The sequence below is a fragment of the Eleutherodactylus coqui genome, chromosome 9 (genome assembly GCF_035609145.1).
Source record: "Eleutherodactylus coqui strain aEleCoq1 chromosome 9, aEleCoq1.hap1, whole genome shotgun sequence".
NCBI classification, from domain to species: domain Eukaryota; kingdom Metazoa; phylum Chordata; class Amphibia; order Anura; family Eleutherodactylidae; genus Eleutherodactylus; species Eleutherodactylus coqui.
Window position 1 is genome coordinate 177,333,197 of NC_089845.1, and position 16,903 is coordinate 177,350,099.

Below are 16,903 nucleotides of genomic sequence, written 5' to 3' on the forward strand. Positions count from 1 at the left end.
TATAACCCCTCGTAAGCCGACGTATTGTTATTGGTTATAGGGCGTCTCCTTGTACGGTATAACCCCTCGTATGCCGACGTATTGTTATTGGTTATAGGGCGTCTCCTTGTACGGTATAACCCCTCGTCTGCCGACGTATTATTATTGGTTATAGGGCATCTCCTTGTACGGTATAACCCCTCGTGTGCTGACGTATTGTTATTAGTTATAGGGCGTCCCCTCGTACGGTATAACCCCTCGTATGCCGACGTATTGTTATTGGTTATAGGGCTTCTCCTTGTACGGTATAACCCCTCGTCTGCCGACGTATTATTATTGGTTATAGGGCATCTCCTTGTACGGTATAACCCCTCGTCTGCCGACGTATTATTATTGGTTATAGGGCATCTCCTTGTACGGTATAACCCCTCGTCTGCCGACGTATTATTATTGGTTATAGGGCATCCCCTCGTACAGTATAACCCCTCGTCTGCCGACGTATTGTTATTAGTTATAGGGCGTCTCCTTGTACGGTATAACCCCTCGCGTGCCGACGTATTGTTATTGGTTATAGGGCGTCTCCTTGTACGGAATAACCCCTCGTGTGCCCATGTATTGTTATTGGTTATAGGGCGTCACCTTGTACGGTATGACCCCTCGTGTGCCCATGTATTGTTATTGGTTATAGGGCATCTTCTTGTACGGTATAACCCCTCGCGTGCCGACGTATTATTATTGGTCATAGGGCGTCCCCTCGTACGGTATAACCCCTCGTGTGCCGACGTATTGTTATTGGTTATAGGATGCCTCCTTGTACGGTATAACCCCTCGTCTGCCGACGTATTATTTGTTATAGGGCATCTCCTTGTACGGTATAACCCCTCGCGTGCCGACGTATTGTTATTGGTTATAGGGCATCTCCTTCTACGGTATAACCCCTCGTCTGCCAACGCACTACTGGTTATAGGGCGTCTCACTGTACGGTATAAGCCCTCGTGTGCCCATGTATTGTTATTGGTTATAGGGCGTCTCCTTGTACGGTATAACCCCTCGCGTGCCGACGTATTGTTATTGGTTATAGGGCGTCCCCTCGTACGGTATAACCCCTCGTGTGCCGACGTATTGTTATTGGTTATAGGGCGTCTCCCTGTACGGTATAAGCCCTCGTGTGCCCATGTATTGTTATTGGTTATAGGGCGTCTCCTCGTACGGTATAACCCCTCGCGTGCCGACGTATTGTTATTGGTTATAGGGCGTCCCCTCGTACGGTATAACCCCTCGTGTGCCGACGTATTGTTATTGGTTATAGGGCGTCTCCTTGTACGGTATAACCCCTCGTGTGCCCATGTATTGTTATTGGTTATAGGGCGTCTCCTTGTACGGTATAACCCCTCGTGTGCCCATGTATTGTTATTGGTTATAGGGCGTCTCCTTGTACGGTATAACCCCTCGCGTGCCGACGTATTGTTATTGGTTATAGGGCGTCCCCTCGTACGGTATAACCCCTCGTGTGCCGACGTATTGTTATTGGTTATAGGGCATCTCCTTGTACGGTATAACCCCTCGTCTGCCGACGTATTATTATTGGTTATAGGGCATCTCCTTGTACGGTATAACCCCTCGTCTGCCGACGTATTATTATTGGTTATAGGGCGTCCCCTCGTACAGTATAACCCCTCGTCTGCCGACGTATTATTAGTTATAGGGCGTCTCCTTGTACGGTGTAACCCCTTGTGTGCCGACGTATTGTTATTGGTTATAGAGCATCTCCTTGTACGGTATAACCCCTCGCGTGCCGACGTATTGTTATTGGTTATAGGGCATCTCCTTGTACGGTATAACCCATCGCGTGCCGACGTATTATTATTGGTTATAGGGCGTCCCCTCGTACAGTATAACCCCTCGTCTGCCGACGTATTATTAGTTATAGGGCGTCTCCTTGTACGGTATAACCCCTCGCGTGCCGACGTATTGTTATTGGTTATAGGGCGTCTCCTTGTACGGTATAACCCCTCGTGTGCCGACGTATTATTATTGGTTATAGGGCATCTCCTTGTACGGTATAACCCCTCGTGTGCCCATGTATTGTTATTGGTTATAGGGCGTCTCCTTGTACGGTATAACCCCTCGTGTGCCCATGTATTGTTATTGGTTATAGGGCGTCTCCTTGTACGGTATAACCCCTCGTGTGCCGACGTATTGTTATTGGTTATAGGGCGTCCCCTCGTACGGTATAACCCCTCGTGTGCCGACGTATTGTTATTGGTTATAGGGCGTCCCCTCGTACGGTATAACCCCTCGTGTGCCGATGTATTGTTATTGGTTATAGGGCGTCTCCTTGTACGGTATAACCCCTCGTGTACCCATGTATTGTTATTGGTTATAGGGCGTCTCCTTGTACGGTACAACCCCTCGTGTGCCGCCGTATTGTTATTTATTGGTTATAGGGCGTCCCCTCGTACGGTATAACCCCTCGCGTGCCGACGTTTTGTTATTGGTTATAGGGCATCTCCTTGTACGGTATAACCCCTCACGTGCCGACGTATTGTTATTGGTTATAGGACGTCTCGTTGTACGGTATAACCCCTCGTGTGCCGACGTATTGTTATTGGTTATAGGGGGGCGTCTCCTTGTACAGAATAACCCCTCACGTGCCGACGTATTGTTATTGATTATACGGCGTCCCCTCGTACGGTATAACCCTTCCTATGCCGACGTATTGTTATTGGTTATAGGGCATCTCCTTGTACGGTATAACCCCTCGTCTGCCGACGTATTGTTATTGGTTATAGGGCGTCCCCTCGTACAGTATAACCCCTCGTCTGCCGACGTATTATTAGTTATAGGGCGTCTCCTTGTACGGTATAACCCCTCGCGTGCCGACGTATTGTTATTGGTTATAGGGCGTCTCCTTGTACGGAATAACCCCTCGTGTGCCGACGTATTGTTATTGGTTATAGGGCGTCTCCTTGTACGGTATAACCCCTCGTGTGCCCATGTATTGTTATTGGTTATAGGGCATCTTCTTGTACGGTATAACCCCTCGCGTGCCGACGTATTATTATTGGTTATAGGGCGTCTCCTCGTACGGTATAACCCCTCGTGTGCCGACGTATTGTTATTGGTTATAGGATGCTTCCTTGTACGGTATAACCCCTCGTCTGCCGACGTATTATTTGTTATAGGGCGTCTCCTTGTATAGTATAACCCCTCGCGTGCCGACGTATTGTTATTGGTTATAGGGCATCTCCTTGTACGGTATAACCCCTCGTCTGCCAACGCACTACTGGTTATAGGGCGTCTCACTGTACGGTACAACCCCTCGCGTGCCGACGTATTGTTATTGGTTATAGGGCGTCCCCTTGTACGGTATAAGCCCTCGTGTGCCCATGTATTGTTATTGGTTATAGGGCGTCTACTTGTACGGTATAACCCCTTGCGTGCCGACGTATTGTTATTGGTTATAGGGCGTCCCCTCGTACGGTATAACCCCTCGTGTGCCCATGTATTGTTATTGGTTATAGGGCGTCTCCTTGTACGGTATAACCCCTCGTGTGCCCATGTATTGTTATTGGTTATAGGGCGTCTCCTTGTACGGTATAACCCCTTGTGTGCCGACGTATTATTATTGGTTATAGGGCGTCCCCTCGTACAGCATAACCCCTCGTGTGCCGACGTATTGTTATTGGTTATAGAGCATCTCCTTGTACGGTATAACCCCTCGCGTGCCGACGTATTGTTATTGGTTAAAGGGCATCTCCTTGTACGGTATAACCCCTCGCGTGCCGACGTATTATTATTGGTTATAGGGCGTCCCCTCGTACAGTATAACCCCTCGTCTGCCGACGTATTATTAGTTATAGGGCGTCTCCTTGTACGGTATATAACCCCTCGCGTGCCGACGTATTGTTATTGGTTATAGGGCGTCTCCTTGTACGGTATAACCCCTCATGTGCCGACGTATTATTATTGGTTATGGGGCATCTCCTTGTACGGTATAACCCCTTGTGTGCCCATGTATTGTTATTGGTTATAGGGCGTCTCCTTGTACGGTATAACCCCTCGTGTGCCCATGTATTGTTATTGGTTATAGGGCGTCTCCTTGTACGGTATAACCCCTCGTGTGCCGACGTATTATTGGTTATAGGGCGTCCCCTCGTACGGTATAACCCCTCGTGTGCCGACGTATTGTTATTGGTTATAGGGCATCTCCTTGTACGGTATAACCCCTCGTGTGCCCATGTATTGTTATTGGTTATAGGGCGTCTCCTTGAACGGTACAACCCCTAGTGTGCCGCCGTATTTTTATTTATTGGCTATAGGACGTCTCCTTGTACGGTATAACCCCTCGCGTGCCGACGTATTATTATTGGTTATAGGGAGTCTCCTTGTACGGTATAACCCCTCGTGTGCCGACGTATTGTTATTGGTTATAGGACGTTTCCTTGTACGGTATAACCCCTCGTGTGCCGACGTATTGTTATTGGTTATAGGGCATCTCCTTGTACGGTATAACCCCTCGTCTGCCGACGTATTATTGGTTATAGGGCGTCTCCTAGTACGGTATAACCCCTTGCGTGCCGACGTATTATTATTGGTTATAGGGCGTCCCCTCGTACGGTATAACCCCTCGTGTGCCGACGTATTGTTATTGGTTATAGGATGCTTCCTTGTACGGTATAACCCCTCGCGTGCCGACGTATTGTTATTGGTTATAGGACGTCTCCCTGTACGGTATAACCCCTCGCGTGCCCATGTATTGTTATTTGTTATAGGGCGTCTCCCTGTACGGTATAACCCCTCGTGTGCCGGCGTATTGTTATTGGTTATAGGGCATCTCCTTGTACGGTATAACCCCTCGTGTGCCCAGGTATGGTTATTGGTTATAGGGCGTCTCCTTGTACGGTATAACCCCTCGTGTGCCGACGTATTGTTATTTGTTATAGGGCGTCTCCTTGTACGGTATAACCCCTCGTGTGCCGACGTATTGTTATTGGTTATAGGGCATCTCCTTGTACGGTATAACCCCTCGCGTGCCGACGTATTGTTATTGGTTATAGGGCGTCTCCTTGTACGGTATAACCCCTCGTGTGCCGACGTATTATTATTGGTTATAGGGCGTCTCCTTGTACGGTATAACCCCTCGCGTGCCGACGTATTGTTATTTGTTATAGGGCGTCTCCTTGTACGGTATAACCCCTCGTGTGCCGACGTATTGTTATTGGTTATAGGGCGTCTTCTTGTACGGTATAACCCCTCGCGTGCCGACGTATTGTTATTGGTTATAGGGCGTCTCCTTGTACGGTATAACCCCTCGTGTGCCGACGTATTATTGGTTATAGGATGCTTCCTTGTACGGTATAACCCCTCGTGTGCCGACGTATTGTGATTGGTTATAGGGCGTCTCCTTGTACGGTATAACCCCTCACGTGCCAACGTATTGTTATTGGTTATAGGACGTCTCCTTGTACGGTATAACCCCTCGTGTGCCGACGGCTTGTTATTGGTTATAGGGGGGCGTCTCCTTGTACAGAATAACCCCTCACGTGCCGACGTATTGTTATTGGTTATAGGGCGTCTCATTGTACAGAATAACCCCTCGTGTGCCGACGTATTATTATTGGTTATAGGGCGTCTCCTTGTACAGAATAACCCCTCGTGTGCCGAAGTATTGTTATTGGTTATAGAATGCTTCCTTGTACGGTATAACCCCTCGTGTGCCGACGTATTATTATAGGTTATAGGGAGTCTCCTTGTACAGAATAACCCCTCGTGTGCCGACGTATTGTTATTGGTTATAGGACGTCTCCCTGTACGGTATAACCCCTCGTGTGCCGACGTATTGTTATTGGTTATAGGGCATCTCCTTGTACGGTATAACCCCTCGCGTGCCGACGTATTGTTATTGGTTATAGGGCGTCTCCTTGTACGGTATAACCCCTCGTGTGCCGACGTATTGTTATTGGTTATAGGGCGTCTCCTTGTACGGTATAACCCCTCGCGTGCCGACGTATTGTTATTGGTTATAGGGCGTCTCCTTGTACGGTATAACCCCTCGCGTACCGACGTATTATTATTGGTTATAGGGCGTCTCCTTGTACGGTATAACCCCTCGTGTGCCCATGTATTGTTATTGGTTATAGGGCGTCTCCTTGTACGGTATAACCCCTTTGTGTGCCGACGTATTGTTATTAGTTATAGGACGTCTCCCTGTACGGTATAACCCCTCACGTGCCGACGTATTATTATTGGTTATAGGGCGTCTCCTTGTACGGTAAAACCCCTCATGTGCCGACGTATTATTATTGGTTATAGGGCGTCTACTTGTACGGTATAACCCCTCGTGTGCCGACGTATTGTTATTGGTTATAGGACGTCTCCTTGTACGGTATAACCCCTCGTGTGCCGACGTATTGTTATTGGTTATAGGACGTCTCCTTGTACGGTATAAACCCTCGTGTGCTGACGTATTGTTATTGGTTATAGGACGTCTCCTTGTACGGCATAACCTCTCGTGTGCCGATGAATTGTTATTGGTTATAGGACGTCTCCTTGTACGGCATAACCTCTCGTGTGCCGACGTATTGTTATTGGTTATAGGAAGCTTCCTTGTACGGTATAACCCCTCGTGTGCCGACGTATTGTTATTGGTTATAGGACGTCTCCTTGTACAGAATAACCCCTCGTGTGCCGACGTATTGTTATTGGTTATAGGGCGTCTCCTTGTACAGAATAACCCCTCACGTGCCGACGTATTGTTATTGGTTATAGGGCGTCTCCTTGTACAGAATAACCCCTCGTGTGCCGACGTATTGTTATTGGTTATAGAATGTTTCCTTGTACGGTATAACCCCTCGTGTGCCGACGTATTATTATTGGTTATAGGGCGTCTCCTTGTACAGAATAACCCCTCGTGTGCCGACGTATTGTTATTGGTTATAGGACGTCTCCCTGTACGGTATAACCCCTCGTGTGCCGACGTTTTGTTAATGGTTATAGGGCGTCTCCTTGTACGGTATAACCCCTCGTGTGCCGACGTATTTTTATTGGTTATAGGGCGTCTCCTTGTACGGTATAACCTCTCGTGTGCCGACGTATTGTTATTGGTTATAGGGCGTCTCCTTGTACGGTATAACCCCTCGCTTGCCGACGTATTATTATTGGTTATAGGGCGTCTCCTTGTACGGTATAACCCCTCGCGTGCCGACGTATTATTATTGGTTATAGGGCGTCTCCTTGTACGGTATAACCTCTCGTGTGCCGACGTATTGTTATTGGTTATAGGGCGTCCCCTCGTACGGTATAACCCCTCGTGTGCCGACGTATTATTGATTATAGGGCGTCTCCTTGTACGGTATAAACCCTCGTGTGCCGACGTATTGTTATTGGTTATAGGGCGTCTCCTTGTACAGAATAACCCCTCGTGTGCCGACGTATTGTAATTGGTTATAGGACGTCTCCCTGTACGGTATAACCCCTCGTGTGCCGACGTATTGTTATTGGTTATAGGGCATCTCCTTGTACAGAATAACCCCTCGCGTGCCGATGTATTGTTATTGGTTATAGGATGCTTCCTTGTACGGTATAACCCCTCGTGTGCCGACGTATTGTTATTGGTTATAGGATGTCTCCTTGTACGGTATAACCCCTCGTGTGCGAACGCATTGTTATTGGTTATAGGGCGTCTCCTTGTATGGTATAACCCCTCGTGTGCCGACGTATTGTTATTGGTTATAGGGCGTCTCCTTGTACGGTATAACCCCTCGTGTGCCGACGTACTGTTATTGGTTATAGGGCGTCTCCTTATGGTATAACCCCTCGCGTGCCGACGTATTGCTATTGGTTATAGAATGCTTCCTTGTACGGTATAACCCCTCATGTGCCGACGTATTGTTATTGGTTATAGGGCGTCTCCTTGTATGGTATAACCCCTCGCGTGCCGATGTATTGTTATTGGTTATAGAATGCTTCCTTGTACGGTATAACCCCTCGTGTGCCGACGTATTATTGGTTATAGGGCGTCTCCTTGTACGGTATAACCCCTTGCGTGCCGATGTATTGTTATTGGTTATAGGGCGTCTCCTTGTACGGTATAACCCCTTGCGTGCCGATGTATTGTTATTGGTTATAGGATGCTTCCTTGTACGGTATAACCCCTCGTGTGCTGACGTATTGTTATTGGTTATAGGGCGTCTCCTCGTACGGTATAACCCCTCGTGTGCCGACGTATTATTATTGGTTATAGGGCGTCTCCTTGTACGGTATAACCCCTCGTGTGCCGACGTGTTATTGGTTATAGGGCGTCTCCTTGTACGGTATAACCCCTCATGTGCCGACGTATTGTTATTGGTTATAGGGCATCTCCTTGTACGGTATAACTTCTCGTGAGCCGACGTATTATTGGTTATAGAATGCTTCCTTGTACGGTATAACCCCTCATGTGCCGACGTATTATTATTGGTTATAGGGCGTCTCCTTGTACGGTATAACCCCTCGCGTGCCGACGTATTGCTATTGGTTATAGAATGCTTCCTTGTACGGTATAACCCCTCATGTGCCGACGTATTGTTATTGGTTATAGGGCATCTCCTTGTACGGTATAACTTCTCGTGAGCCGACGTATTATTGGTTATAGAATGCTTCCTTGTACGGTATAACCCCTCATGTGCCGACGTATTATTATTGGTTATAGGGCGTCTCCTTGTACGGTATAACCCCTCGTGTGCCGACGTATTATTATTGATTATAGAGCGTCTCCTTGTACGGTATAACCCCTCGTGAGCCGACGTATTGTTATTGGTTATAGGGCATCTCCTTGTACGGTATAACCCCTCGTGTGCCGACGTATTGTTATTGGTTATAGGGCATCCCCTTGTGCAGTATAACCCCTCGTGTGCCCATGTATTGTTATTGGTTATAGAATGCTTCCTTGTACGGTATAACCCCTCGTGTGCCGACGTATTGTTATTGGTTATAGGGCATCTCCTTGTACGGTATAACCCCTCGTGTGCCGACGTATTGTTATTGGTTATAGGGCATCTCCTTGTACGGTATAACCCCTCACGTGCCGACGTATTATTATTGGTTATAGGGCATCTCCTTGTATGGTATAACCCCTCGCGTGCCGACGTATTGTTATTGGTTATAGGATGCTTCCTTGTATGGTATAACCCCTCGTGTGCCGACGTATTGTTATTGGTTATAGAATGCTTCCTTGTACGGTATAACCCTCGTGTGCCGACGTATTGTTATTGGTTATAGGATGCTTCCTTGTACGGTATAACCCCTCGTGTGCCGACGTATTGTTATTGGTTATAGGACGTCTCCTTGTACGGTATAACCCCTCGTGTGCCGACGTATTATTATTGGTTATAGGGCGTCTCCTTGTACGGTATAACCCCTCGCGTGCCGACGTATTGTTATTGGTTATAGGACATCCCCTTGTGCAGTATAACTGCTCGTGTGCCCATGTATTGTTATTGGTTATAGGGCGTCTCCTTGTACGGTATAACCCCTCGTGTGCCCATGTATTGTTATTGGTTATAGGATGCTTCCTTGTACGGTATAACCCCTTATGTGCCGACGTATTGTTATTGGCTATAGGACGTCTCCTTGTACGGTATAACCCCTCGTGTGCCGACGTATTATTATTGGTCATAGGGCATCTCCTTGTACGGTATAACCCCTCGCGTGCCGACGTATTGTTATTGGTTATAGGACATCCCCTTGTGCAGTATAACCCCTCGTGTGCCCATGTATTGTTATTGGTTATAGGGCGTCTCCTTGTACGGTATAACCCCTCGCGTGTCGACGTATTGTTATTGGTTATAGGGCGTCTCCTTGTACGGTATAACCCCTCGCGTTCCGACGTATTGTTATTGGTTATAGGGCGTCTCCTTGTACGGTATAACCCCTCGTGTGCCCATGTATTGTTATTGGTTATAGGATGCTTCCTTGTACGGTATAACCCCTTATGTGCCGACGTATTGTTATTGGTTATAGGACGTCTCCTAGTACGGTATAACCCCTCGTGTGCCGACGTATTATTATTGGTCATAGGGCGTCTCCTTGTACGGTATAACCCCTCGCGTGCCGACGTATTGTTATTGGTTATAGGACATCCCCTTGTGCAGTATAACCCCTCGTGTGCCCATGTATTGTTATTGGTTATAGGGCGTCTCCTTGTAAGGTATAACCCCTCGTGTGCCCATGTATTGTTATTGGTTATAGGGCGTCTCCTTGTAAGGTATAACCCCTCGTGTGCCCATGTATTGTTATTGGTTATAGGGCGTCTCCTTGTACGGTATAACCCCTCGTGTGCCCATGTATTGTTATTGGTTATAGGGCGTCTCCTTGTACGGTATAACCCCTCGCGTGCCCATGTATTGTTATTGGTTATAGGGCGTCTCCTTGTACGGTATAACCCCTCGTGTGCCGACGTATTGTTATTGGTTATAGGGCGTCTCCTTGTACGGTATAACCCCTCGCGTGTCGACGTATTGTTATTGGTTATAGGATGTCTCCTTGTATAACCCCCCCGTATGCTGATGAATTGTAAGAGGTTATAGGACTGTTCCCTGAAATCATGTATTCCCTTGCATTGCAGCATATTTTGCGCTTCTCCTCCTCTAAAAAGTAACCCTCAAAAATACTAGGAGGAGAGTTTCTACCCTTTTGGAAAATGCGTAGAGCAAACCCTGTCACACATTATATCGCCACACAATGTGCAGATAACAGATAAAGAAAAGATAAAGAACGCCAGAATTGTGCTTTTTTGGTCACCAAGTCTCCCAGAAAAACTGTAATAAAAAGCAATGAAAAAGCTGTATGTACTCCAGAAACTCCAGGGAGTCCCACACAAGATAACCCATCCCAAAACCATGGGGCATAAAAATAAAAATTAAATATCTTGGAAAAAAAAAAACCCCAGTAGTACAGCAGTAAAAAAAAATGATACAAGTTTGTTATCGCGGTAATCGTCCCGGCCCGTAGAATAAAGCTACCAGGGCATTTTTGTTGCAGTTTGTGCGCCGCAGAAACAAGACGCACCAGTAAACTTTAGGGGGTTTTCTATTTCACTATACTTTTAATTTTTTAAATGTTTTTCAGTACATTATGTGGTACATGGAATAGCAGCATTGAAAAATACAACTCTCCCCCCGCCCCCCACAAAAAAAACCAACCCGCATGATTGTTTAAAAGGGGAAATACGAAAATGGGGGAAAAAAGGGGCCGCTTCATTAAGGGGTTAATGTCCTTATGATATATCATAAACTCTGCTGATGGGAGATAAGTAATAGTGGCACGCGATTCCTAAATAAAACCGTCTTTAAGTGTTCCAATATCACTACCAGATAGTGGCTACAGCGCACCGTTATGGAGCGCTCACATGGTATCGCCATATGGAGCGCAAATAAAAGGGATTCCTGTTGAAATGACCCCCAAAGTGTAGCTGAAGGCTAATTGAGACATCCGACGGGGTCTTTAATCAGGCTGTGAAGTGCTTGTCGTGGCCGACCTGGGAATCTGCACACATAATGGGGACAAGGACTGATGCAAAGCCTTATGGCATAGGATATATAGAAATGGATGAGGACGGGGACTGGGGACCTCAGGTCTAGTTATTTTATAGGCCCTCATCAGGGGCACGCAGCGCCATCTTTCACTTGCTGATTAAGGATGGGTTTGGCATGGTAGACATATGTCTTGCATTCTGCCAGCAGCCACCTTCTTTGGTTGCCACTTTATATCGGACTGATATGTTTGTATCGGCTCATCCACTAGGATCCGCTTGCTGTAATATCCGGATTCCTATGGCCAGCTGGCTAGGAGTATATGACAGTGAATTCGTCTCTGACCGTATCTTGGTCAGACCTTTGTCCTGGAGGGGACTAACATCAGACTATTTATGTGACCCCATTACCGTCCCACCTTCGCTCGGATACTTCACAAACACCTTCTTAAATGGTTTTAATTAGAGATGAGTGAGCATACTCGTTAAGGACAAAGTATCGAGTATCGTCCTTTTCGAGTATCTGCCTGCTTGTCCGCGAAGATTCGGGTACTGGCGAGAGTGAGCGGTGGGTTGCGGGAGTAAGCAGGGTGGAGCGGGGGAGGGGGACAGCCCCCCCCCCGTTCCCCCCGGGGGGGGGGGGGGGGGACAGCCCCCCCCGTTCCCCCCGCCGGCACCAACATCTTTGCGGACGAGCAGGCAGGCACTCGAAAAGGACGATACTCGCTCGAGTGTTTGTCCTTAACGAGCATGCTCGCTCATCTCTAGTTTTAATGAGTTTTCTATATAGCGAACTTTTCACTTCTGGATTAAACAATAAAACGGAACTTTCTAGAGCGATTAGTGCGCCAATCTGCTTCTGCACGTTCTGTTACATTAATCTGAATTACGGCCCGAACTGCCCCTTAACAGACATTTGGTTCCCTCATCGCGACGTCTTACCTGAGCTGTGACTGCAGTTTTCCAGCTTTGTTAATAAAATCTTCCCAAACCGGGTAACTTCCCTAAAAAACAAAGACAAAATAGCATTACCCACAATGCCTCAGGGCAGACTCGCTTGTACATACATGCGGCCCTCGGGCTCTAGCGTCGCAGCTAGACGCCCCCGCAACTTTCTACGAGACCCTTCAGGGCGTCGGGCCGCTCACGCTGGATGCAGGAAGTGCCCCAATACAGCATCTGACATGTTTGGCTCCGCGAACACTGGGGGGACACAACTGATGGCCATGCCCGGGTCGGAGTCCAACCCTGTGCCCAGCCGGCATCCATACGCAGCTTTCTTTAGCGGAATGTCAACAAGGCGAGACGCCGGACATGCGCAGTATGTTTTTTAATTTGTTTAAATTCCTGCTTTTCCCACGCCATTGCTAGGCGATGACATGGTCACCCGCAACCTTTCCACTATGTCACTGCGGGTTGGACAGCTTACATTGACTTCAATGGAGGCCATCTGTGCAGAATCCGCACTAAAATAGAGCATGCTGCGCAACTGGTTTCCACTCATGTATAGGAAACAAATGCTTTTCCATAGCATGCTATGAAAGGTACCGTGTTTCCCTGAAAATAAGACCCTGTCTTATATTAATTTTTGCTTCAAAAGAGGCACAGTGTCGTATTTTCAGGGGGTGTCTTATACTCACCTAGCCCCCGGCGTCTGTGTCCCTCACGCTGGTCCCTGCGCTGCTGCAGTCCTCAGCGCTGTGATTGGATCGAGCGCCAGCCAATCAGAGCCGGCGCTCGATGAACCAATCACAGCCATTTAGTGAGGTCATTCTGTGAATGATCGAGCAGAGAACACTAGGATTGTCTGGCGCTCGATCCAATCATAGTGTCCTCTTACCGGTGACGAGGTACTCAAAGTCCCGTCACCGAAAGAGAATCCTGTCAGCGCTGAGGACTATTTTCTATTACCTAGTTTAGCTAGGGCTTATAATTCAAGCCCCCCCCCCCCAAAAAAAAAAAATAGGGGTTAAGCTTATTTTCGGGGGGGGGGGGGGGGGGAACTGTATTCTCTGTGGATGCCTGCAGTGCAAATCCGTTGGTGTGCAGCCGGCCTGAGAGTCTACATATATGTTAGTATTACTTCAGCAACTAGCAGTTATTCCATGCCGACTTCTCACATGTCAGCCGCCGCCGGTGGTGAAGTGCGAACACGGCTTTACATGAAGAAAGCATCATGGAACTCAAAAACTGCAAAAATATTAGCAATGATGTAGCAGAAAATCTCAAGCAAACTGCGGCTTCAAGGGCCAACATTAAGGCTCAGGGGCCAGAGACTGGCATATTAAAATATCCCTTAGAAAAAACATTCACCCAACGGGCGCGGCAGCCACAGCGACGGAGAGCGTGCGATCCGAAACTGGGCCAGAACAAATACGCAAATATCAGATTATCGGTTTGTGCCAAACGTATGTACTGAGCGCGTCGGCCTTACTACATGGGTCTGGGAATAGATCTGTTACCGCCGCCAATCTCCTACTCTACTGCTCCTAGATAGAGCTAGGTCACTATATCGTCTGGGCATTATAGGCAATCCCCATGCCCAGTCTACACTGCCGGCGTTAGTGCTCGAGGGCAAATACTACAAGATGCCGCCGGCCTTGATGGTCGCTCAGGGCTTATTTATCGACGATATAACCAAGAAATTCATCGTTGACGATCTGATTGGCCAATACTTCGGTATGTTCTGGTACGTGTGCGGTAGGTATCCGTCACTGTGGCTGCCGCGCCTGTTGCGTGAATGAGATATTTAATAAAGTTTAATATTTTAATACAAGTGTTTTCTGTGAAGGGCTATATTATATAAAATTGAATGTATGTCTGTCTGCGTGCGTGTCTGTCTGTACTTTTGGCGCTACTACACCATTCATCCGATCGCCATGAAACTTTGGGAAGTTGTTGAGTACACTCCTGGGAAGATTATAGGCATAGTACAACTATCCTACGATAAACGGCGCGCGCGCGCGAGCGTCGTCGAGAGTTACACCCCCCCCCACGTAGATCGAATAAGTAAGCCATCTGCTATTGTGATGTCATCAACATCGGACGCCCTTGAACATGCCCCAACATGTTCTATAAAGCTGCATTGTGAGACCTCCTCCTCATATACTAATATATTACACAGACGACCTCCTCCTCATATACTAATATATTACACAGACGACCTCCTCCTCATATACTAATTCTATGCGCAAAAGAATTAGCGTCCAAATTTTACGTACGGAATCGAATTCTCTCGCTTCGCGATGTAATAGAAACTTGAAATTTGGCACAAGCATTGAATATGTCATAAATAGGAAAAGGTAATGGGTCCCAACTCGATTATTCGAGATTCTATGCGCAAAAGAATTAGCATCCAAATTTTACGTACGGAATGTAATTTTCTCACATAGAAACTTGAAATTTAGCACGGGCATTGAATATGTCATAAATAGGAAACACTAATGGGTCCCAACTCGATTATTCAATTCTATGCGCAAAAGAATTATCGTCCAACATGTTCTATAAAGCTGCATTGTGATGTCATTAAAGGGGTTGTCCCGAGGCAGCAAGTGGGGTTATACACTTCTGTATGGCCATAATAATGCACTTTGTAATATACATTGTGCATTAATTATGAGCCATACAGAAGTTATAAAAAGTTTTTTACTTACCTGCTCCGTTGCTAGCGTCCTCGTCTCCATGGTGCCGACTAATTTTTGGCCTCCGATGGCCAAATTAGCCGCGCTTGCGCAGTCCGGGTCTTCTGCTGTTCTCTATGGGGCTCAGAGCGGCTCCGTGTAGCTCCGCCCCGTCACGTGCCGATTCCAGCCAATCAGGAGGCTGGAATCGGCAGTGGACCGCACAGAAGCCCTGCGGTCCACGAAGATAGAGGATCCCGGCGGCCATCTTCAGCGGTAAGTATTGAAGTCACCGGACCGCCGGGATTCAGGTAAGCGCTGTGCGGGTGGTTTTTTTAACCCCTGCATCGGGGTTGTCTCGCGCCGAACGGGGGGGGGGGGTTAAAAAAAAAAAAACCCGTTTCGGCGCGGGACATCTCCTTTAAGGCTCTATTATGACACGTACAGCTTGGAACCACACGAGCACGCCAGCCAATTACCATTGGAGTTGGAAGTGGGTAAACAAGTACTAGGATATCTTCCTAAGAAGCCACAGCAGCCGGATAAATTGTATGTTCCACCCAACGGCTATTTTATTCAGCCTGCAAGGGGGAAGCAGCGGCCTACAAAACCTCAGTGGTCGCTGCTGCCGTCATCTAGATATATAAAAACGAATGTATGTATGTCTGTCTGTCTTCGCAGCAACGCGCGATGGGTACGCTAATATATATATATACTAGCGTACCCGTCGCGCGTTGCTGCGAAGACAGACATACATACATACATTCGTTTTTATATATCTAGATGACGGCAGCAGCGACCACTGAGGTTTTGTAGGCCGCTGCTTCCCCCTTGCAGGCTGAATAAAATAGCCGTTGGGTGGAACATCCAATTTATCCGGCTGCTGTGGCTTCTTGGGAAGATAGCCTAGTACATGTTTGCCCACTTCCAACTCCAATGGAGACTGACTGTAAATGGCTGGCGTGCTCTAGTATTTATGGTTTCAAGCTGTACGTGTCATTGCATACAGTCTATCTATCTATCTATCTATCTATCTAGGTTATTGCATACAGTCTATCTATCTATCTATCTATGACATCCGGAAATGAGAGAATTAGATTCCGTACATAAAATTTGAACGCTAATTCTTTGGCGCTTTGAATTGAATAATCGAGTTGGGACCCATTAACTTTTCCTATTTATGACATAATCAATGCTCGTGCCAAATTTCAAGTTTCTATGACATTGGGAAGTGAGAGAATTAAATTCCGTACATAAAATTTGGACGCTAATTCTTTTGCGCTTAGAATTGAATAATCGAGTTGGGATGAGACATAAGGCCTTGCCCATAAGCATTCCCCAACCTCCAAGAACTGAACCTACGTACCTGAATGAGATTTTGTAGGCCGCTGCTTCCCCCTTGCGGGCTGAATAAAATAGCCGTTGGGTGGAACATACAATTTATCCGGCTGCTGTGGCTTCTTAGGAAGATATCCTAGTACTTGTTTACCCACTTCCAACTCCAATGGTAATTGGCTGGCGTGCTCTAGTGGTTCCAAGCTGTACGTGTCATAATACAGCCTTAATGACATCACAATGCAGCTTTATAGAACATGTTGGGGCATGTTCAAGGGCGTCCAATGTTGATGACATCAGTGATGACATCACAATAGCAGGTGGCTTACTTATTCGATCTACATGGGGGGGGGCGTAACTTTCGACGACGCTCGCGCGCCATTTATCGTAGGATATTTGTACTATGCCTATAATCTTCCCAGGAGTGTACTTAACAACTTCCCAAAGTTTCATGGCG

The 16,903-nt window shown here is 47.3% G+C and overlaps 1 protein-coding gene across 1 annotated transcript in view; it reads right to left on the reverse strand.

Annotated features, from left to right (window-relative positions):
• MTSS1 (MTSS I-BAR domain containing 1) overlaps positions 1–16,903 on the reverse strand; it is a 320,701-nt gene that overhangs the window by 278,709 nt on the left and 25,089 nt on the right. Inside the window, exon 2 of the mRNA XM_066578922.1 lies at positions 12,434–12,495. Within this exon, the coding sequence (XP_066435019.1) occupies positions 12,434–12,495 (62 nt within the window). The remainder of the gene's footprint in view (positions 1–12,433; positions 12,496–16,903) is intronic.